Genomic DNA, 23993 nt, shown 5'->3' with positions numbered 1-23993 from the left:
AACCCTACAGTAAATTGTCTAGACGGTATCATTCGTAACTGACTTCAAACAAACTGTATATATTTAAATTCCGAAAAATAAAATGAAATTTAAATTATTTTATGCCAATACTTAAGACAAACTGTACCGTTAGACTGCAGCTAACATAATAAAGTCTATCCCTGCTGCTATCTAGCACTCAAAAATACAACTAACACAGTTCGACCTTCCGATGACAGATAGCACCCCAAACTGGTTTTTAAAATTATGTGTCATTTAGCAGAAAGCGTGTTTCTATCAAAATTTAGAAAAATGTAATAAAAGCCAGATTCTATTATGAAAATAATTAATAACATACCTTGTGAGATCATAGTGCGACCAGCATAGTAAAGTCTATTCGTGCTGCTATCTATGATGTCCATTAACAACTAAGACTCCACCAACACAGTTTAACCCGTCGATCACAGATGACACCCATAATTGTCATTTAGAATAAAGTGTTGCTAGCAAAATTTCGAAAAATAAAATGAACACCAAATTCTTTTATAAAAATAATTAGTAGCATAAACAGTATGATTGGATTGCGGCTAGCCCATGCACTCTATCACCTACAAGTGTAACTAGCAAAACACCTGACACAGTTTGACCTTCTGATTAAAGATGGCAGCATACCCCAAATAATAATAGTTACTTCCACGAGATGGCGCCACGGATACCAACGCGGAAAGAACAAATGTAAACAAAAATGTTCTTTATTCTGTGGTAAACAATTTTGACAATGAAATGAATTACATTACATGAATTTTCTCATAAGAATGCAGTGAAAAATAACGTTATGTTTAGTTTACTTTTTGAGTTTGTTCAATTTTTATGTCTGCCTCCACAAATTATGTTGGCCCACTATTTGACGTACAATAATTTGTGATTTTGTCGGGATTGTTTTAAGTCTTTTTAGCAATAATGGAAAAGTTAGTAAAAATTACTGGTTATTCCAAACAGTATTGTTACTCGTTTTTCTAGAGATACCCCACAGCCAAGTGCTGGCGGTCAATTGTTCGACACAGAATCGTCAGAGCAAAAAGAAGCTAGAACTGAGGAACCCCAACCACCTTTAAGCCCAAACGCCTTAAAACTTGCGGCTGCGGACTGCCTAAATAGCTGGATCTATTATCTGCAAGTATGTCAGTAGTGCAATGATCCACAAATTATAAATAAACAAATAAAATTAAATAATCTTTATTGCATGCAAAGATAAAACAAACTGTTGCAACATGCAAGGGTGGAGGGTACTGCTAAGTGTATTTTAATTAACTACCGCTCAATATAACTTACCGTTAAAAACTATCAATCACACTCATAAAATAACAAATAATAAATAAACAAAAAGGTTCATAAATTCCACATATCACTAGACTATCAGACAGAGAACGCTTCATATGATTTTGAAATATATGGATATCACAATCTTTATGGGTAGGAGGTACTGAGTTATCAATTAGGGCAAAAGTGTAGGAAAACAATTTTAAGAAGCTATTTGGAATATGTATAAAATATTAGTACTGCTAAGTAACTTGGTTCTTTTGATTATAAGATTTTATCGTCTTTGAATCATGTTATGGTCAAAAATTTCTATAACACAATGAGTTGATAGATTCCAATATATTCTTTACATATCAAACACAAGCTATTCTGAAGCTTTTGTATTCTATACTTATCCAAATTTGTAAGAAAAGTGTCTACAATTACCCCAATACAAATTGAATATTAATTGAAAACAGGTCAATTTCATTTTTTGGCAGTATTTATGGCAAAAGCATTTTTGGCGGTCCAGATTTAATTATGTGGTAGATGAGATCATATGTAAAAACCGTATATAGGAGTGGTCCAGTAGTATATTGTGAAACACTCCTCGTCACAGTCCTATAATTAGACCTCACAGTAGCTCCAACCAACCCCAGACAATTTTGATACCACCTAAAATTTTATAAAATAATTTCAGATGCTCAACACAATGTGCGCAGCTGGTCTGCGTTTATCTCAATCTTTAACGAACTTGTCGCAGCTGCAAAACTTAGTAGTAGCTCAACAGTGCCAAGCAAGTTGGGAAGAGTTGGTCAGGGGTACCGCCTACGCCAGCAACTCGGTTAAAACTCACATCGCTGCCGCCATGCAGGACATGAGCATCGGCGACACATTCACCGAGGCGGACGCTCAAAGGCAGCTCGAACACAACCAACAAATAATAACCGAAAATCTGCTCACATTTATCAATTTGCAATATCAATTTTCAATTGCTGGTTGCGAAAGTTTCGGATCAATGGCGTTGTGTCCTTCTTGTCAAACTACCCCCGGAGGAGTGCATAACTTTGATTGCAACATGGCCGCCGTCCAACAATGTTTCAGTAAGCAAGAGATTAGGTATGAAGCTAACTCCAGTTTAAGGGACTTTACATAATAACTCCATTAGTAAAAAGACTTAAGAGGTTGGATGTGCTTAAATAGCATCTGTAGCTTCTGGTGATCGGCGATTTTGAAAATTTGCCTTATGAAGTTATATTAATTTGAAAAATATTCAGATCTTATAAACACGAATTAAAGTGGTGCTCTTGAAATTTTAATTCAAATTTTGTTTTCTTAGGACTCTTATTAAAATCTATTATTCCATTTAAAAAAGTTTATTATTACCTTTGAAAACGTCAGTTTTTCACACTATCAGCGTTTTTCAATATATACAGGGTGAAATACTTTTGGTCTTCATATACTATTTAAAAAATAAATGGTAACGTTAACCAGGGTTTAAAATGGTAGAGCGAGTCAACTTTTTTCCAATCTAACCATTATACTCCTCACCGTTTCAGAGATGGCTGTTAAAACATAACCTAGTACCCTAACCTGCAACCTAAGTGAACCTAACGTTTACATCTTGTTTTAAATTTAAACAAATAATTGTTGATTATAAAATTCTTATCGACACTTTATGAAAAATTACAAATTGACAGATTTCATTTGCTGTGTACTTTGATTATATATAGCTCCACGTTATTCCAATATTCAATTAAAGATCCCAGATGTCAAGCCCTCGGTTAGAAGAAACTCCTAGACAGCACAGCCCCATCGGCGACATCAGGGTTTCTTCCCCTTACCAAGAACCTGTCACAGGTCCCAGTCCCGTGCATAGTTTTGGAGAGGCAACCAGAGGGCAGCCGGGTCATTTGGAGACCCTTCGTGGACCGTTTCCCACGCCGGGCCCTTTACATACCATGAAACTGCCCTTTCCCGGCCGCACTCTTCGTTCTCCTCTCCATTTCCCCTTGTTTCCGCTGAATTGTCAAAGGAGATGGTCAGAGGCCGCGGCGGAAGTCGGCGGAGTGTCGGCAGAGGGCGGTTCAGAGTCGACCATGCGTCGCTGGTCGATGCCATGGGACACCGCCTGGATAGGAGGCGGAGACGGGGGACTCTCTGGAAATAAGCACGGTTTAAATGTGCCCGGCACCAGCAAGCTGGTGGTGCCTGGCAACAGTTCGCAGGAGAGGAGCAGGAGTACTACGCCCGGTAAGCAGTTTTTTTTTACTGTGTTATTATTAACATACAAACGTCAAAAATTGCAAAGAAATAAATACACAATATAAAGTTATCATAATTATCCAACTTTGCAATATATAATAAATCATAACTACCCAAACCTTACTGAATTCTGTAGAAATGCAGTAGACTTTTGAATAATGAATATAAAAGTATGCAACTATTATGACATCAACATTTTCATATCAAAGTTAGGTTAGGATAAGGTTGGATGACACTTTCATAGAAAAGTGAGGTTAGGACGTGGTGGGTGTTTTGAAAGTTATGCCTCGTAGGGTTCTTGTACTTGTACTTGTCTTTTCTTTCGCTACGCACCCTTTAGCAATACTTTTGAGCGTTAGAACAGCCGTAAATATAGTTCGTACCTCGTACCCCGTAATTAGTAGGATATTTTTCATTAATATTTAAAAATCAGCAAAAACTCGCCAAAACTCAGATACAAAGAATTATTTTAGGTAGAATATAACGTCTGTAGCGGTTATTTCTAAAAGATCAATTACAGAACGACAGTTGAATAAGTTTCATACTTATTTATAATTTATTAACGATTAATTTTTATTTAACTTTAAGAATTTATGTTTTCTTTAATATTTTTTATGGTTTATAGTTTAAAATTGCGCGCTAAATGACAACGAAATTTCTACGGGCGACTTTTTACGCGTTCCCCCTTTTTTGTTGGCCGATAATTTAATTTTCGGGTCGATCGTCAGTCGATAAAACCACGCTGTTGGGAAGGTAGTTTTCGCTGTGCTCGTTCCGCTTTAGCTTCCTGTTTTGCATTTCGCCGGTCGTTAATTTTGCCAAATAACATTTCCGCATCACCATGTAACCCGAAGACAAACCCAGAATACAAGGCAGCTCAGTGGCACCGAGGTAAGTCGCTACAGTTATTTCGTTGCCCCGCTCGGCTTACATAGTTTTCATTTCAAAGTTATTATACAGTCCACTTAAACAATAGTCAACGAAAAGAAGAGATTTAATTTGTTTATTAAGAAATACATTACAATTGTTTTTATGATTACGGTGACTTGAATAGTTGGGTCAGTTGAGAGCACATTCTCTTGTAATTAACAGTTCAGCCTACCTTATGCTATCATTGAACAGCGTTTATGTCTTTTTCTGCGCAATCCTCCTTTTTAATGTTTCATAAAAAATCCTAAATAACTGTCTATCTGGTTAGTTTTAATTGCTGGTGATGAAGTCAATTTTAACGGTTTAGAATCGGTTCCATCTGCACCTGCCTTACCGCAACCGTCTTCCAGTGGCGTGCTTCCTAGCGGCGAGGGATTGGCCGAGGCCATACAATTGCTCTCTTGCAGACCTGCGCGGTCATCAATTCCCACCACTTCGATTCCAGGTCATTCTTACATACCGTTGTGGGCGGAGTCTCACGAGGAAAGGATGCACAGAAGGATGTTTCCTTCTCAAAGGTACTGAAACCGGCGTTGCCAGTTTCAGTAGTTTGTTTTGAATAGGTTTGGTCAGGAAAAAAGTTATCGATGAGTTTCACATTCAGGGGTAATTGGCAATCCGTAGACGTCCCTCATTCGGCGGTGACGTCGGTGACAGAACACTATGACATATTTCCGGCCGGCATTCCTCTGACGTCGAGGAAAAGCAGTTCTTCCACCGACTCCTCTTCGTGTCTCTCGATCCACAGCAGGTCGACGGCCAGTTCGTCGGAAAGGGGATCGACAAGTGAAGGCAGTGGTCCGGTAAGTAGACTTACGTTTTTGAAGATTCTTCTTCAAAAACATGGGAATTCAGCGACCCCGAAAGGCTCGGGAACAGTTTTAATTCATCGAATTTTATTTCAAATAAAAAGAATACCCGGAGGTTATGTTAGTTCCATGGCGAAATCTAGTCAATACATACTCAGTCTTTTCGAGACCTCAAACAAATCAAAATTAATTAATTGCAATTTAAAATGTCTTTCGTTGGCGATCTTAAAGTGAAAATTTTCTTCTAGGGCTTTATGCTAAAACATTCTGTGTTTGCTCTATCTCCGAAAGGAAATTCATAGGGGTCATTTAATATAGCTTCTTTACCCTTACATTTTCATTCAAGAAGAAAAATAAACGGAGATTTATTTACAGTCCTAAAACATCGATCAGTGGTGGAAGCAGAATTCTACATAGCAAGAAATTTAAAAAGTAGTCTACCTTTTTATTTAGTACTGCTACATCAATATGTATTTGTTTTACGGACAATTGGTTCTAATACAACTTAAATACTTTATACTTTAAGCGGCTAGTAGTTCGTTCTTTTTTGTTGCCTACTTGTTTAGAAACTTTATTTCCCTCTATAATAATAAATATCACAATGCTCGACATTTTGAAAGTCTCCCACCTCAATTACCCTTACATTTTGACAAGTTTAGGGACCTTATTCTGGAAGAGGATTGCGATGTAGTTGGAGTCTCTGAAACCAATTTAAAACCGCATATACCTACTTATCTAGTTGAAATTCCAAATTACTATTTCTACATATGGGATAGGGTAGGTCGCGATCATGACGGGGTGGGTCTTTATATTAAAAAAACCATAAAACATGAAACTTTAGACTCATACCATGACGTGATTGAATTTTTCTGGGTAAAAATAAAACTAACTAAATCAAAAAAAATTAACTATTGGGTGTGTATATAGGCCACCAAATTTTAGTCCAAATATATTTTATGATGAATTGGAAAGTATATGTCTTGACCTTCTTCCACAAACTAATAACTTAATCTGTTTTGGGAATATAAATTTACATTTATTCGACATAAGCGACCAACTATCAGATCCAGATTTAATAAACAAATCTTTCATTAACTCCATTCCAATTTCAAATTCAAGGTCGCGAATGATCGACTACTATAAGAACTCTCCTTATTCGCAAGATAAATTTCAGATTGATAATTCTCAATTTCTTCCAGTTCTTTTTGCTGGCGTTTGGATTCTCCTGTTTGGCTAATTTCAAATGCTTCACCAGAGTTTTTTCCTCGGCGCGACCTTCAGTGCAAAGGTCGTTCCCGATGGATACCCCACTGCCCTTCAGTTTTGTAGCGTTTTTAAACAATAGGGTCTTTCGTAGTAAAGAAACAAATTCGATAATTATTGGTGCCCATTCACTTTTGCTAACTGTATAAATATTATTTATATCTCCTTCAGTTATATCCGTTTGTAATAACAAACAGATACGTCTGGGCGCTGCACTCTTGCCTTTTCTTGTCGAAATTACCTGAATAAAGTATATTATTATTATATTCAAACATTTTCAGGTTTAACGCATTTTGATAAACTTGAAGCCTTTAAAAAGGACTTTTCCATCGGCTATTATAGTACTATGGATTAAAGAGATTGCTTACTTTTCTGTCATAATTGTATCCTTTTTTTGAAGAAAAAAAAAACCTAACGATATTAAATTTTTCACTTCGTAAAATAGTGTATCAAGGATACAACATTCCAAATTCTTTATAATAACCTAAAATAAAGCTAAAAAAAAAAGTTGTATATTAGAACGCATTTCCAATTTCTAATTATTCCTCATTTACCAAATCTTACGCTTTTTTATCTCATTATTTTTAAAAGTTCAACTGTGGCCGACTTTTTTTAAAATTATTTTTAAGCTTCTCTAAACGAGAAGAAAGTTAATCTCTTATATATTAAAAACATAAATAACTTCTAGTGGGCGTTCATTGCAAATATTTAAATCGGTTGTCGTAGGATGCCATTAGACTTCACACCAATCTTTACTCCATGTGGAGCGGTAGCGAGCACTTACCTTTCATACAATTACCTGAGAGCCAGGAGCCGCAGGAAGATAGCGACAACGACGACCCGCCGACAGAGAAAAGTGGAAACTCCGGCTTTCCTAGACCGACATAAGTAAGATTTTCATTTACCCCGTGTTTGCAATGTTGTTCTGAAACAACCATTTTCAGATGATGACTGAGCTGGCGTATTATTGACTGGGTAGTTTTGATGTTAGGTCTTAGAGGTTTAAAAAATCGACTGATTTACCATGTACTGGTATTTTTGTTTCCTGTTTATTTATTTCTTAGGTTATGCGTATGAGCAATAACTGACAAACGCTCGTTTACACTTTAGTTAGTCTTGGTTGACACTATCTCGGGTCAACAGTATACCGGTGCTCACAATCGCAAATATCGTAGAAATTAAGCGAAATTAACCCACTTCCGGCAGAGAGGTGTAAGTCGGATTTTTTTAGTCACTTGACATCCAGTCCACCTTCAAGATTACACCTTGCACACGGGACAGTTCTACATGACTGAATTAAAGGAACTTATTTTCATGTACTGACCAACTGACCAATCAGCGTTCTCTTTTTGAACTGTCAGTAGCTGAGCAGTCTTTTGTTTTTTTTTTTGAAACTTTGTGATACTTCAAACAAAAAGTCTTTTCATTAAAAGAAGAGTCGTACTTTCTTCATTCTTATTCATTTTGAAATAATAATATACTAATGTGTAGCAACCTTGAGGTCACCAAAACCGACTGGCACCATCTAAATCCAGACCTTGAATTATAACTATCACCTTGGTGTATCCGACTTATACCACAGCCCAAGAATAGGTGAAAGGACACCAAAAGCTGAAGTGGGCTAATATGTTTTTACCGTAAGCAGAGATAGAAGAGGACTTAAATGAAACCAGCACTACTCCCATGTGCTGCTGTTGACATAACTCGGTTTGTTTTTAGTGTTTCGAATAAGACGCCAAAAGCTTTTTTTAATGTCATCTAAGTGTATCTTCTCATTTTTATTGTGATATGTGGACCAAATTAGATAGGTCTTGTATTCGTAATTAATGTATGTTCGAGAAATGCTCTCTTTTAACCCATGATTCCAGACTCATGGTGGTCAAGCCGCAAATGTTTGGTTCTATCCATGCGGAAAAAAATCGCCATGCCGAATGTAAGGCAATATTTACTCTTGGATTGTATACCTAAATACGTATTGATTGGGTTGTTTTTCTGTACAGTAATATATAGGGTTGGGTTAAAAATCGTGATATTAATGCGTATGGGATAGTCGCCGTTTTCGATCTGGGGGTAGGTTTTGTGAACAGAAAAAACGTTACGCCTTGTTTTTTTATTGTAAATGTCTTTTCGCTGGCCGAAAAGTTTATAACATTTTGTATATGACTGGCTATTTATTCAAGATCAAATACAAACTATACCAACATATTTGGTTGATTTTGTTAACATTATCATTAAGCTAAGTGATTATTATAACTATTATACAAATTTACACATTTTCTATATACATATAATGAAGCCTACAACGAAAAGTTTAAGTTAATATGGCATTAGACACTAAATTTAAAATCAATAGCTTTAAAAAAATCATCTTTACCAAAATGTAAAAAATCTGCAGTCTTTTAAACTTCTTTGAAAATATTGTCAGTAAACATATTTTTTTACTACTAAGCATAACTATTTAGACCAGTAAATTAACCGTATCTTTGAAAAAAACAAGAAGAGAGACACAAAAAGGACTGCGGCAAAGTCCAGCCTTAGATAGCAGTAAAGGATGGGGAAAGAAAAAACCCAATAAGAGAAAACTGGGTGATTTAACAGGAAGAGTTAAATGAATTGAAGATTGAGAAGATTTGTTCAGTCAACTTCCTCAAATTCGTCGTCCTCACCGTAGTCGATATCATCCTCGTCGATTTCGTTCTCGCTTTCGTCGGCTTTTGGGCAATTGGTGCACCTGAAATTGTTCAAACATACATACGAAATGGTTTTTATTTGTGTTTCGGTACAACAAGAAAATAAAATCACTTCTTAAGTAAGTTATCCCGTACTAATTAGAATTGTTTGTAAAGAATATATCTCAAAAACTGGAAAAATTAGTAATGAAACATTAAATATTAACTTATTAATTATTAATATTAAATATAGTCGCTAGAGCCGTATAGATCTTTGGAATTGTTGAAATTAGTATGTATTAAAATAAATTAAAATTTATAATTCTAGAAAACAAAAAAAAGGTACGCCATTTAGTTTTTTCATTAATAAAAACACAAATACATGAATAAACAGTTTTTTTATCTCTCTTTAACGTTTTTACATGATTTTAGAGAGGTCGCTTTACTATTAGACCTTTATCTTTTATCTCGATTTTGTATTCTTAGTTACTTGATTTTAAAAAATAACTTCTTAACACTCTGTATCTTCAAATCAAAACGTTTTTGGATTTTTTGCCTACCAATCAAGAAATCACCTCCTGAAGTTTAGCACTTAAAAAACGCCCTGTATAATGCAAGAATAACGAATTCTCCATAATGTTTCTGATACAAAGTTTTATATAAAATATGATATATACATAATTGCCTAAAACAATGTTATATGTTTATATTTCTAACGGCAAAAATTGAATATAAGCAAAAATAAATATGATTATGGTCTAACGAAACATCGATAAAAATGAATTTGCGTTTTTTGAGATAAAGTCGTAAAAAAACTAAATCAATTTAATGAAAATTTTCCTTAAAATATGAATAATAGAGCTCGCAAGTTATGCGCTTTATCACTGCTTTAATAGATCAAAAAATAAAGGATGAACATTTTAAGAATATGATATATGATATTTCATAAAAGCGTAGAGTGGCATTACAAAAATATATTGTAAACGCGCTGTTATGGATATTATGATAACTCCAAGAAATGTTTGGACAATTTTTATGCGTCGTTGCCAACTTATTCGGAAATAAATAGAAAATATAATTTATAATATTAGTCTTTAATATAGTCAAATACATTACTAACAGTTTAGTTAAGTGCTGTAGTAATTATTTAGTGCGGGTTGCCTAAACTCTTGCCAACGAAATTTAAAGTAATTTTTCTCTGATTTTTTTTTAATGGGCTTTGTTAAATACAATATAATAGATTCCGATTTTTTCTCAACACGCGTTTATATAAATTTTCCGAAAAATACTTTAACTTATCTAGTGAGCCCTGAATCTAAAATAAAAGTGGGACATTTATATTTCAAATTTCTACCACCGATTTAATACCCTGCATACTTAAAAATACTTTTGAAAATATATATATTTTTTTCGTTTCCAAAAAAAAAAACATTTTTTGATAACAAGGGTGTGGTACGAAGAAAAAAAGAAGAGAAAATACGAATAAAAATTAAAATATCACTAATAAAAGAAGCTAGGAATCAACAAAAAAGAAAAAAACCCTAAATTTAACTTTATTTCCACCACTCATTCCGCAAAAAGGCTCTAACCTGAAGGATATTGGCAACAGTCGTTGACATTCGTGAGCTTTTTTAGATGATTTGAAGTTCGTAAAATCACGAGTTCGGATACAAGCATAAATTTCGAAAAATGTATTAGAAACAGAGCAATGTTCTTGAGAATTTACTTTAAAAGTCTTATAATTGTACGTTAGGTAAGACTTGTTAATTAAAGGTAAAACTTGTTGCTTATTCTTGTTTGAGCCATTAATCTGTCTGCATATTTGGTTACGAAATTTCAAGTACTCTGCTGGCATGCGATGAGTAGAATCAAAACAACTTGGTTTTGATTAAAGACAATATCGCATTCGAATAGTTTCATGAATGGATGTTTGCTTTATTAATTTTATTTATTTATTTTTTTTTTTTATTTATTAACAGTGAATGTTTGTCAAAAAAATGTCTTGTTTAAGAATCTGTAATTTGTTGATTAATTTTTTTTTTTCATTTAGTAAATGTATATCAGAAGATATATGAAAGAATCCAGTCTCGGGTGTAACAAAACTGAAACACAAAAAATACACCTTTTTTCATCAATTAACCTCTACTTTGAAATTATTTTACTTAAAACATTTCTGACACCGAGCGGTTAATTTTTTTAAACCGGCAAAACGTAAGATTGAAATGCAAAAATATTGATCTGTGTTATTTTAATCCCACCAAAAATAGAACCAAGTTTATCAGGTTTTACAAGTTTACACTGGCCGACCGGCGGTACAACAAAAACCGTTTGGGAAAAATCTCAACAAATCTATACCTGCTTTCGTTGATACCGTAGTTGATGCAGCTCTCTCCGATGCACTCGCAACAACTGTCGTGGAACCACCTGTAGCTCGACGAGCCCATCGTTTGACAGTTGGACTTGCACTTTGCCCAGCTCATGCATTCCGACCAAAACGCGACAGTGCAGTTCTTCGTGATTATATTGTTTTTCACGGGAATCACATCTTGCTCGGCGCCCTCTGTCGACAAATCGATTAAATATATAAGAGACGATCAGCGGGAAAACGTACGCATGTGCAGTTTGATCTCTTTTTTGACGGCGTAGAGGTTGATGTCTATGTCGATCGGAAATGTAGTGCTGTTCCATCGGTTCATCGGATCTGGGGATTCGGTAAGCACGTTGAAGAGACCTGGCACAGAAGATTCCGCCAAATCTTCGATGTGGGATTTTTTGCTCAAGGGACTGCTGGTAGAGTTTGGTTTTGGGCACATATCTGTAATGTTAATGATGTTATACCTTGACGCTATAACATTTTGTCCAGTCTGTTTACATACAAGCAGGCTCGGCTCTTGTTAATTTTACAGGAAAGTAATTAATTTTTTAGGATTGTGCTTACAGTTTTATTATCTTTGTTATTTAGTAATACCTCCGGCAGTCGTCAATTAAATGGATTTGAACGAGGCAAAACAACATACTGAAATGTGCTCTCAGAACAATATTGGAGAGAGTATTCTGTACATCGTCGTTATACACTGGGGGCTCTAATTAAGAACCAGTGATAGCAAAGAACGACCCCTATAAGACTTACGTGACAGGTATCTATACATATCGACTTATTGAAGAATTACCATTAACCACAGACGTTTGCTCACTCAAATCCAACCAAAGAGGTGAACAAGGGTGGTAACTTCAATTTTGCATGCCTTATGTTTTGGAGTACCATAAGCTGGTGACTTCTAGTTTTTTTTTAATAACGTGTTACAACCTGTTGCTTTGCTACTGGAAGAACATATACTGCTGAAGTTGCTAGAAACTTCGACAAGTGAAAGTAACCCTTGCTCCTTGGCCTGTCAGAGTCGGTTCCCATATCTTATACTGTATTTGCAATGTTTATCTCAAGAGCTAAAATTGTGCTGGAAGAACCTACCACAGGCCGATGATGAGTTAAAGAATATTCAAACTTACGCGGAGGAGCAACTCATTATTGAATTTTTAAAAATTCCGTTTAACACATTTGTTTAAAAATATTATCTATTTTTATTGATATTTATTAATTTCTCAAAATTTCTATGTCAAACGGCATGTGGTAAAACGCGTTATTGTGTGTTACAGTGCCGAAGGTTCCAGTCAAGAGTTTGATTAGATTGCTAAATTCAAAAATTGCTTTTGGTTTAATATATGTTTTAACTTTTTTAAGAGAAATGCTTTTGAAAGTAGTTTTGAGACTAGATTATGGCAGTGATATTTGAAGTTTAGGTTATTTTCGGAGACCCAGAAATTAGTTTTTTCGGTAGTTGTGATGGATGTTATTTACGTTAATTTCTAGTTTTAATTATTTTTTGACAGTGATGGAATCTCAAAGCTGCCGATTTTGAGGGATCCGAGCTATGATTAGAGAGCCGCTTATTTAGTTTCCCCATAATAACTAAATCCACATCACCCGTATCTCGAATGTGCAGTAATGTGCAAACTATGCAAAAAACATAGTTTCGGCTACTTCATCCAGTCTGTTTATAGACAAAATAAATACAATTGGAGAGATAACAGAACCTTGGGCAACGCCTTCCGAAATTTTCATGGTATTTGAGTTAAAACTTGGCATGTTATTTTGAATGTCGACATTTTATATACTTCCATATACTGCTCAGTATTGTGGAGAAGATTTAATCAATTCTAGGGGCCTTCTAATCACTCCATAACCCTGACAATAGTCTCCTTTGTATTGTTACATTTATCTGCATAACGCATTCACCTGGTAGAGGCAAAACTCTTTAATTAATATTTAAAAAATAAAAGATAGTAATATATAGTCCATAATATAGTCCTTTTGCTGGAAACATACTATACCACTAGGTACGTCGAAAAAAGTTATCTGGAATAATTTATCAAATATGCAATTGCTTAGTAACGGTACGGTAATTATAAATGTGGGAAATTAATAAATAAAATCGGTTGTGCTGGGCCTGAAATTCAAATTTATTTGCCTATAAAAAAAATCAAAGAAATAGTTGTTCTTTCATCGAGACGTAGATAAAAAAAAATTAATCATTTCTGATCCGCAGCGACAGTTGTGTACAGAGTTTCCCATTCTCGACGTTTTCGCGGGGTATGTATTTATTTTTTTTAAAGATAGAAAAAAGACCCAATTTTGGCAATACCAGGAACATCCAAAAAGTTCTCAGATTGCACACTTCCATTTTGATCGTTGTGTTTTCGAAAATATTAAGTTGCAAGCGCAGTTATTTTTAATCATTTCATTAATTTTGATATTGGTACGCAGTAGCGTACAGTCCAGTCACAGAAACCCAAGAATTGTATTTGCCAGTTTTAAAAGCCGAGCCAAGATCATTTTTTGTAAATTTAGCGGATATTTAAACGTTTCAAAAAGCCGATTTGGTGATAAAGGGCAAGCCCTTATGTTAAAACTTTGGGAATATTTAACTCGAGAAAAAAAGTGCGGGGCAACCGTATTTACTGTCTCCATGCTTGAAACCATCCCATTTTTATGATCGGCAAATTTTAGTTTCTGAAAATTAGATATTTCTCTAAGATCGGAGCATAAGCTTGTTTCTGGGTGCATGACAAGCCATCATGAACATAAACTTAAAGTTCAGACCAGTCATATCGCAGCACACTGAAGAAATATGGTTAAGGAGATCGCTATATAATTTTACATGGTGGCTCTCAAAATGGTTTTGTGGAGTATGCCAGTTTTTTTTCAAATCAGGCTACAATTTGGAGGCGTACACTGAAAATTTTGAAAGTTGATTTATATTTCTTTTTTATGGGAGAAGTAGACTTCTCCTAACCTAACTAACTAAACTAACCTAAGAACAGAGATAAAAGTTTTAGTTTTGTACCCACGGAAACTCTCACTTCTTCAATACAAATATGCTTTGAGAAAAAATTAACACGTAATTTTTTTACTTTAAAACTTGGATCAGGCAGTGTTTCGTAGAGTGGTTGCAAAAAAGGAATATTCCTTTCAGCCAAGTTTAATGAAATACCAGTTAATGCATAAGTTATTCCTAATTATTTTTCTTCGAATATGAAATTATTTCAAAATATAATCTTTTAACAATGCACAAGTTAGCATTGGAAAATGGCCATCGCGTTTTGCCGCTTCCGCCTTATTATTGCCAATTTAATGCGATAGAGATGTTTGGTAGTATAGTAAACGCTGTTATGATGCCAAATAGGTTCCATCAATCCCATAACATCTCATGCTGTACTGCATTTATGGACTGAAGCACTTGCTCAAATAGTAAATAGTAATAATACTTCTGCTGGAATATTTGGAGTATTTATAACACGTTGTTTCGGGTTTCACCCAAAAAATGGAAGAACTATTGTATTATGCACAGAGTAGAAAATACTAAAAGCTAAAACATCTAACAAAGTGTATGTAACATACCACGTTTTTATAAATTTTGTAAAACCATTTTTCAGCTAAGTAGTTCTTTAGTTTTGATTTAAAATTTCTGTTCCATAAAAACAGCCGCAAAAAGACACTCCGTATCGTATTCTAGATTCTTAATTAGATTAGTAAATTTGGATTAATTGCTTTTTGTTTTAACTTTTCTAAGAGGAATGCTTCTGAATGTGGCTTTGAGAACACCTGATAAGAGAGACTTGGGAAAGGGAAAAGCTGATTGATGCTAATACTCTCCCAGTTGTTATCGGAGGAAGATATTTTTGCAGATGAGTTTTCGTTCCCCTTTTTTGCTCTTTGCATTGGTTTTCGTTGTTTTTGTTGTTAAAGCATTTGGAGTTTTTCAAAAACAAACCTATCTAATTGATATTCGTTTTCTCCCACATATTTGATGCATTTTATCTTTTCCGTTCCTATAAATACGTCACAAGTTGCTCTCAAGTGGCTGTTATAATCTCGTTATAAGGAAATAATAATAAGGAATAATAACTTTATTATTTTAAATGGAACACCGTGTATATTTTTGGAATCCGCGGTTAAAATAAAGATCACTTAAGAAATTCCTACTCGAATTTTGCATAGTTTAGGCAGAAATTGAGCTTGTGTTTTTTTTTTTCATGTTTTGATTGCCCAGATAAAATTGTGTCGTGACGCTACTGATCCAGGTATTGCAACGAAAATTTAACCACAGACTAAGGAATTCGCCGAAACGGCATCACCTATTTGGGATAAGATAAGGCGCATCTGTCAAACTGATTGGATCTTGGATCAGTAGCGTAACAACACAATTTTATATGGGGCAATCAAAATATGAAAAAAAAAACACATAACCTCAATTTCTCAAAACCTAAACTATGCAAAATTCGAATAGGAATTTCTTAAGAACGTTTTTAAAGTATTTTAACCAAGGATTCCAAAAATGCCGAAATATACAGCGTGTTCCGTTTAGAATAACAAAATTGATGTCGGGGCGGACACTTTTGGGACACCCTGTATCAACAAAAATTATAATATTTTAAATCTAGATCCAGGAAACTTTTTCAAGAAACTTTTTTTCATATTTCCTATGGATTTCCAGATCGTATAGTGGATCGGTTTATTTGGCCCACGGTGTACCTACTTTAAACTAATAAAAAAATAAATAATAATAAAATCGGAACGCGACTAAAAATGTTAACAATATAGCTTAACACATACGGATCGTTTTTGATTAAGTCACTATACGTGACGTAACTGGACAACTGCTCTGAATGAACGAACTTGACCGTCTCTGATAATTGTATTGTATTGATTGTATTTCAATGTTAACCAATTAACAACACAACAGTTATAGAAAGACACTTTAGTCACGAGTTTGTTCAGACACGCTGGGAGTAGAAAAACGATTTGAATGAATTTTATTTTAGATCGCAGTTTAAGAAAATTAAATTTTATTACACTCCCTTACGATTACCTAAATTCGACGCGGTACAATTCAAATGTTTGTTTTATCAATTTCTACGTAGCGCGATATCAATCATCGCGGTTTAATTAAAAACACATTTTTAAAACACACACACCCATGGATGTTTTTACGCAGATTTGTAAATTGGCAATTCAGCATTATGTTAATCGTCCGGCAATTCTCATTACCGTAGAAACGACTTTTTTCGCGGAAGAGGAATTCCAGCGTGCACCTGCTCCGAGCAGGGATCGTTGTTTATTTAACAATGTTTAATTTTTGACGGAAAACAAGGCGTTGGCTAATATTTATGTGTGCGCTTTTTTGCTGAAATTCCGTCAAGCTTGCCGTAGAACCCATATAACATAAATAGAAGCTGTCCGCTCCGGGAGCTATAGCTTTTTCGTATAAACCATATAGCTGACAGTACGGGCAACATGGAAGGAATGTTGCTTTTAAATACCCCAGTTACACCTATACAGTGGTTTTCAACATGGCCGCTGACAGTTCGTTAATTTTACAGTTTTCTGTTTGTATGGGCTATTTTTCGACAGTATATTCTCAAAATATGGTTTTATTTTAAAAAATAGTTAAGTATGTGCTAGAGAATGGAGCATTGTGCAGGTTAGTATTTGAAATTTGGGGCAGTTTACTCGATCTAAATTATGAGGCAAATTTTCCAATAGAAAAAGGGAGTAATGGGTATTGTTCCGTTTCTCTTACTCACAAATAAATGAGAGAATGTGGTGTTCTCGCCGTTTGATTACTTTATTTACTGATATATTGTTTTTTTACTGGGTGATAAAACAAATTCGGATTAAAATTTTTGTATAAAATAAAATTCATAATTAACTTCTTAAAAACCTTCAAAAAAAGCGAATACACATTGATATCCTTAAAAATTCACAAAATTTAATTCACCTTCTCTATAATAAGTATTATTTAAAAAAAACTTAAAATACACACAAACGAATCTAGCTGGTGAAAAATTGCCGGTAAACAAATTTCTTAAAACCATGGACTGGTATAGGAAACGCTGTATTGTCGTCAATTATTATAAAACACCCACTATAATTTGATGTAATGAACTCTAACATGCGGGTGCTACTTTTTTTGGAGTTAAACAAAGTGTACATTAACAAGTTATTAAGTTATCTTCTTAACTTGTCACGTGTTACGTCAATATTTCCTTATTCGAAGTGTCCAGGATATTCTTTCCATCACTTTTTATTTTATATCTTTAATCGTATCTGTGTGATAATTATGTCACATTGTCCACACTTACGCTTGGTACCTCACTTATTTTTAAATATGTAGAAAGATGCGAGTTTCGAATAGCAGGCTACTTTTTTGTGAAACAAAAGATGGCACAAATGAAAACTTCCCCCTCTTCGTTTTTGATACATTTAAAAGTATCCCTTGTATATTAACTACCCGATAACTTATCAAAAAGTTAATAATTCCTTATGTAACTTACAAATAGTTATTGATATTATGATGTAATGAAACGCCCTGTATAATATAATTATTTATATATTATATAATATATAAATTATTATCTATATATTATATAATTTTTGAATAAATAATGCGAAAATTTAGCATTTTGAATAATTTATCTTTATAAATAAGAGGACTGCTATTATAAAAATTGTTTTACCCCATTCTACAATATTTTTTGTTAACAAAAAATAAGTTGAATAGCAAACTGTTCAGAGTTTAAGACTAATTCTGATTTAAGCTGTTAAACGAAATTCTGGTGGACGTTTGTAAAAAAGTTTGTTGTTTGTTAAAAAGTTTTTACAAAAAATTTATCTCTATCCTATGCATTCGTATTTATATGTATATACGATAATACGGCACTCCCAGGTTTTCATTTTTTAAACTTGACCCAAAATTCACCTCCTTAGGTATGAGAACTCACTTGGTATAGTTTTCAGCTTTGCCGCAGAAGTAAAAGTTCTATTTTAAATATAAAACATCCGACGCTGATGAGAAATGATGGTCAAAATAATGCGAACAAAGCTGGGTGACAGTGATTTGGTCGACCGACATATTTGAAAGTGTGTTAAATACTGGGTGTCGATCTATTAATTATCACAATTTACCAAAGTCCAACTTGAAAACCAGAAGGATATTAACTGCATTTGCATTAAGCTTTAACTCACGCTGATGCCAAGTCACATTTTTGGCGAAAAAATATTTTCTATACAGTGCAGATCTACGCTAACGCACTCGATAAATGGAACTAAAATTTAGTACTCTAGAATACAGTACAAATTGTCCTTTTTAAGTCAGTCAACTCACTGGGAATTTGTTTTTTTTTTGTTTAATTAAATTTTGGGCTTATTATGTCTGCATATCTTAGATAAATGTTTGTATGTGTTCAAAAAATAAATCAAACATAAATTTAACACTACATGAATAACTTTGGTATCAATATCAGTAGGTCGAAGAGAAAGAAAGTTTGAGTCAAAACTACAGAATTATTAAGTTGAAAAATGTTTTTACAAAGTTTTTAAAATAACGTGCTATGTTATATACACTTTGTCAGATGTTTTAAAGTAATTTTGTATCTTTTTGTGACAATTCCTACACAAATAGTAAATTAGTCTTATGGAAGTAGACTAAACTGAACTGAACGGTATTAAAAATATTAATTATGTTACTTTTTAGATCATTTAAATTTTTGGCAGTACTTAATAAATCCCATATAAAAAAGTCAACAATCGCTGATAACGATAAGGAAGTTAAATACATTTAAAAATCAGAATAAATGTAGTTAAAGTTCGTCAAGTTGGCAAAACTTTGCTTTACTAAATGTCCATTACAAAGGCGTGTAAGATATAGGTTGGCAACCTGGCATAAAAATTAAAAAACATCCTCAAACATTTTTTGAAGGAAATGCAAAATGATATAGGGGTAAAAAATATATTTTTGTATTATATTAATATTTAAAATTTGATTTTATGTATTGTCTACTAAACTATTGCCCATCTACGCGAAGTCAACTCTTACCCACGCAAGAGCAGCATTCGTTGTACAAAAATCCCAAGCAGTTGATGCAGTCTTTGCAGCACGTGCAGTTATTGTTTTCGAAGTTGAATTCGCAGTTGCAGGACTTCGTGAGCAGACATTTACTGACCACGCTGCCGCAAACTGCTTCGTTGCAGGACCAGATTTGGCGAATTTTGAAGACGATTAGAACTGCCGAGAAGACAAGCACGTGTCTGAGCATCTTGTTGTTGGATCTGAAATTTTTGATACTCATTTTAAATACAATAAGATCATTTTTGTTTTATTCCACCCACAATAGGAAGTTTAAGAGAGTTAACAATAAAGTCAATAACATACTAAATAAAGACCTAATTTTAAAATTTATAATCGAATTTCAGTGCAGATTTGGTGGAAATTATCTTTTTGGTTTACCCAAACTTAATCTTTCAAGCAGATACATTTTTTTTTACGTTTCCATATTCAATCTTATGAGCTAATTCAGTTTTTGGGATAGTTTTCAAAGTTTTAAACCGTGTAGAGTTGGATTCTAATTTTTATTTAATTTTCTGGTATTCATTTATTCAAAAATATCTTTATTTTTGTGGCAAAGCATTTTTTTTTAAATATCTGTTGGCATTAATTGAAGGAAATTAATATCGATGACCATATCATATCGCTTAAATCAAAATATATTTTTTCAAATAGGTTTCAAAAGTGAAAGGTTATATCGTATATTAACCACTCGCTCCGCTGCGTTCCGCTCGTGTCAAATAAACTCGTGAGTCAAATGCCGGTTACCGCACTTTTTGTATAATATACTATTTTCTATTCCCTAATTGCACACCGATATAGCGTGCGGGAAGCGTCACTTTTCCACGTCAGATTCGTTTCCCACGGATCCGAGTTACTTCGGACATTTCCGGGATTTTACCGCACAGGTTTGGGGAGCAATCGGATTGTTTTCGGAGATTTTAACGTACGGTTTGAATTTTGACGTTGTCAGTGAATGTATTGGTGTTGTTTTGCAAAAATGTACCCAAAAACTAATACACAGAAAAATGTTATGCAATATATCAGACAATTTAAATACTACGTGCTCACATTTATAATTTGTTTTCCATAGAAATTTTACATAACGTTCGCATGAACTTGAGTGGTTTTTACAGTTTTTATATTAATATCTGGCCAAGACCAACTGTACGATTTTCAAATATCCATCAATAATCAGTATAAACAAAACAAAATTGCAGGTTAGCCCCTGCTTTTTCTAGCTTATACAATCTTAAAAATTTAATCCTCTTAAAAGCTTTAACTTTGGATGATTTTTCTTTCAATTTCAGTCTTTTTCTTTAAATAAACTACCTCATGATCAATTGTAAAAGTTAAATAAAGAACATAACGTTTTAAAATTGTGTTTATTCCGTTGTTTATGACATATCCAATGACACCTCTCTCTGTCTAACGTACACAGTTAAAAAGAGACAACAGCAGAACCAATCGGAACGATAAACGAGCAGGTTTAATGGCAACTAAATATGTTGTTTGAATGCTACGAAATTTAGTAATCCGAGAATCTGTTATTATTTTTAATTTGTTAAATTGTGATTTTTTCGCGACGGTCGTAGAAAAAGTATAGTATGCAGCACGTTGGGTAAACTCTTTATCTCAGTCGTTTATTAAGCACTCGTTCCGCTGGGCTCCGCTAGTGCCAAATAAACTCGTGAGTCAAATGCCGTTTACCGCACTTGTTGCGTAATATATTAGTTCTTTATTTTAAAATTTAATGACATAGAAAGAGAAGCTTTACTAGAGCTATAGATTCGTTAGTGATTAGAATTTTAAGTATGGCCTGTTCATAGATATAAGAAAGTGATCAATTGCTTTTGAACGGATTATCCAAGGGTGGTCATTAACATACAATACAACAAGATTATGAGCTTAATTATAAATTAATTAATTACCTTAATTAATAATAATAATCTTGTTGCATTGTATGTTAATGACAACCCTTGGATAATCCGTTCAAAAGTATTTGGTCACTTTCTTATATCTATGAACAGACCATACCAGTAGAATTATTAGAATAGAATATAGTGTTGTTTGTGCATGTGAAAGCAGAAGCTAGAACAGGAAGAAAAGAGGTAAACAATCGTTTTGAATACGAACCGGTCTTTTCTAATAAAGCCTTCCGGGATAAATTGGTAGATAAATATCAAAATAGGGTTTTTGCGTGTGATCAAAGGCAACCTTGAATATTAAATCACTTTTAATGTTTTCATTAAATTAACCTTTTGTAGGATTCTCAACAAGCTCAACAGTTTTACCCGGCTCTGTAATTTGTATTTGCCACTCTAGTTTATAGGTATAGATATTGAAATAAAATAAGTTTTAAACTGCTAAGGAGATTATTAAGTATTTTAAAGGCTAGCCTGAAGGCTATGCCTCTTCAGCGTTGGATATCCCCAGATATCCAACATGATATCCAACACGTTTTCAGTTGCTTCCTAGAAAAATTTCACAGTCTGGTAACAACGCTCTGTATGTTGTTTAAGCTATGCGTTTAAAAAATCGTATCGAATTTTAGAAAACCCGCCAAATTCCGATCACCATTTTTAACCACGAGCGATACAAATCGTTTCACACTCAAGAAGCTGCTAATGCAACACCTGCTATCGCGTTATTATAACCAATTAAGAAAAAATGCGGATGTTTACACCTGCTCGGGTACCCGTCACGCCGCTACTTACTCTCTTGTCGTTGTCCAGAAGCACTTAGGGACGTCGGGGGACTTTGGAAATACTAAAACACTTTGAACGGACCGCGAAACAAGAAAATACCGACATCAAAACACTGCGTAAGTCGACTGGTCTCTTAATATCGCAACGCACAAACTTATTAAATCCGCTTCGGTGCGAGAATGCTAGACTGAGTGTTCCTCGTTGACTGTTCCCCCACTATGTCTGGCGTTTAAACTTGCGAGACGGCTTAAGTTATGTTTGTAGATCAAAGGGTTTAGAGAAAAAACACGCCAGTGGGAAATGCGTTCGGGTGGAATTTATCCCTTCCGTGGGCCCAAGCGGTCGTTACCCAGTACGTGGTTACTTTGGTATCTGATTTTTCTGGTACATTTTGGTTATTTTTGGTTAGCTGGTGCCGCAACGGGCAATATAAAGGGTTCTCAATAATTTTCACCTTTTAAAATTTCTTTGGCGATATACAGACTGTCGCAAAAGTGGTAATGGTATCAAATGGAATCTCCTGAACATTGTAGAATTTAGTCAAATAGTCAAAATTAGTTTCTAGGTTTACGATATCCTCATCTCATAAATTGAACTCCACATTGTTTAAGTTGCCAGGGATTGTACCTTTTAATTAAATTAAATTAAATTAATTAAATTAATATTATTTTTTAGAATTATTGACAGTTGGATCGTTATTGGTGTGTTATTGTTTAGTCCAAATGAAAGTTACTTAAAAGAATGGAGTATTGATATAATTTTAGTCCTTGGTGAATCCAAACAAAATGCAGTTTTATGTTATCTTTAGTTTTTTTCAGGTTTCTGAATATTGGCAAAAATCTTATCTATTACATATTTTTCCTATTATTTGTGTTATTGTTTCTAGTAGCTAATAGTTACAGCCCAACCAATAAATCGACTTTGAAGCAAAACCATACCAAATTGACATATCCAATAAATTATGTGATTTCTCCATGTATTATGGATAATCAGATGGAACAACACTTTTATTTCGAAAACACCAAAAATGCGAAGAATTAGCTGTAATAGGGCAATCCATTAATACTATAGTTGTCGCTACTAACACTTCTTACTAGATTGGAATACATTTTTGGACAGCCTGTATAAGATGCTAATTGGGATATAAAATATGACCCATTAATACCTCATAACTTAAATACGTCTTCAGCGTAAGTCTTAAGTGTGTTAAGTGAAAAAAAACATTAAGATTTAGTTATGACAAACATTGGTGAAACTCGCGTTTATTGTGACCGCAGAATTCAAGAAGGCTAATAAATTAATCCTGTAATAATCAGGAAGGAAAATTTTATAAGCAAAAATTGATGTTCATATATTTTGAAATGGAGTCTAAGGAATAAAAACACAATAAAAGACACGAGGTATACTTCTACCCCCCGTATGAGAGGTTCGTTAGAATTCCTATTTAAATTAAATCTGTTTTTTGGCCCCCCCGTACACTTGAAAATGCTCGCCCCAGGTAGCTATCTTACCTTGTTTAGAACCTATATGACTTCTTCAGTAATGAACCGATAGTTTAGACCGAGTGAATTGGAGAAAATAGTTTCAAACATTTTTAGTAATCGGCAAACCTAATGGAAACCGCGCTGT

At 34.0% G+C, this 23993-nt stretch overlaps 2 protein-coding genes across 2 annotated transcripts; one reads left to right on the top strand and one right to left on the bottom strand.

Annotated features, from left to right (window-relative positions):
* The first annotated feature begins 732 nt into the window (after window positions 1-732).
* Window positions 733-8398, top strand: LOC132707260 (uncharacterized). The gene is made up of 8 exons (XM_060679044.1): window positions 733-947; window positions 1000-1156; window positions 1979-2397; window positions 3041-3531; window positions 4781-4991; window positions 5078-5276; window positions 7272-7433; window positions 7490-8398. Exons 1-7 carry the CDS (start codon window positions 940-942, stop codon window positions 7431-7433), a joined length of 1647 nt encoding a protein of 548 aa, XP_060535027.1. The 5' UTR covers window positions 733-939; the 3' UTR covers window positions 7490-8398.
* A 196-nt stretch (window positions 8399-8594) lies between these two features.
* On the bottom strand, window positions 8595-22569 carry LOC132707261 (protein twisted gastrulation-like). The gene is made up of 5 exons (XM_060679045.1): window positions 22374-22569; window positions 19648-19880; window positions 11826-12029; window positions 11570-11774; window positions 8595-9276 (listed from the first exon to the last, which is right to left on the bottom strand). The coding sequence occupies exons 2-5, from the start codon at window positions 19865-19867 to the stop codon at window positions 9180-9182; spliced, it is 726 nt and encodes a 241-aa protein (XP_060535028.1). The 5' UTR covers window positions 19868-19880; window positions 22374-22569; the 3' UTR covers window positions 8595-9179.
* Window positions 22570-23993: the final 1424 nt, after the last annotated feature.

This window comes from Cylas formicarius, unplaced genomic scaffold, assembly GCF_029955315.1.
Source record: "Cylas formicarius isolate icCylForm1 unplaced genomic scaffold, icCylForm1.1 PGA_scaffold_9__14_contigs__length_23061073, whole genome shotgun sequence".
In the NCBI taxonomy this organism is placed as follows: domain Eukaryota; kingdom Metazoa; phylum Arthropoda; class Insecta; order Coleoptera; family Brentidae; genus Cylas; species Cylas formicarius.
Note: the sequence above shows the minus strand (reverse complement) of the source record. Positions and strands in the feature narration are given on the sequence as shown.

Coding starts and splice junctions, on each gene's coding strand:
- LOC132707260 (XM_060679044.1), top strand. Junction 4,992..5,077: donor AGGATGTTTCCTTCTCAAAG/GTACTGAAACCG, acceptor TTTCACATTCAG/GGGTAATTGGCAATCCGTAG. Junction 5,277..7,271: donor CAAGTGAAGGCAGTGGTCCG/GTAAGTAGACTT, acceptor CGGTTGTCGTAG/GATGCCATTAGACTTCACAC.
- LOC132707261 (XM_060679045.1), bottom strand. CDS start 19,867: ATGCTCAGACACGTGCTTGTCTTCTCGGCAGTTCTAATCGTCTTCAAA. Junction 12,030..19,647: donor CGAATGCTGCTCTTGCGTGG/GTAAGAGTTGAC, acceptor TTAACATTACAG/ATATGTGCCCAAAACCAAAC. Junction 11,775..11,825: donor AGAGATCAAACTGCACATGC/GTACGTTTTCCC, acceptor ATTTGTCGACAG/AGGGCGCCGAGCAAGATGTG.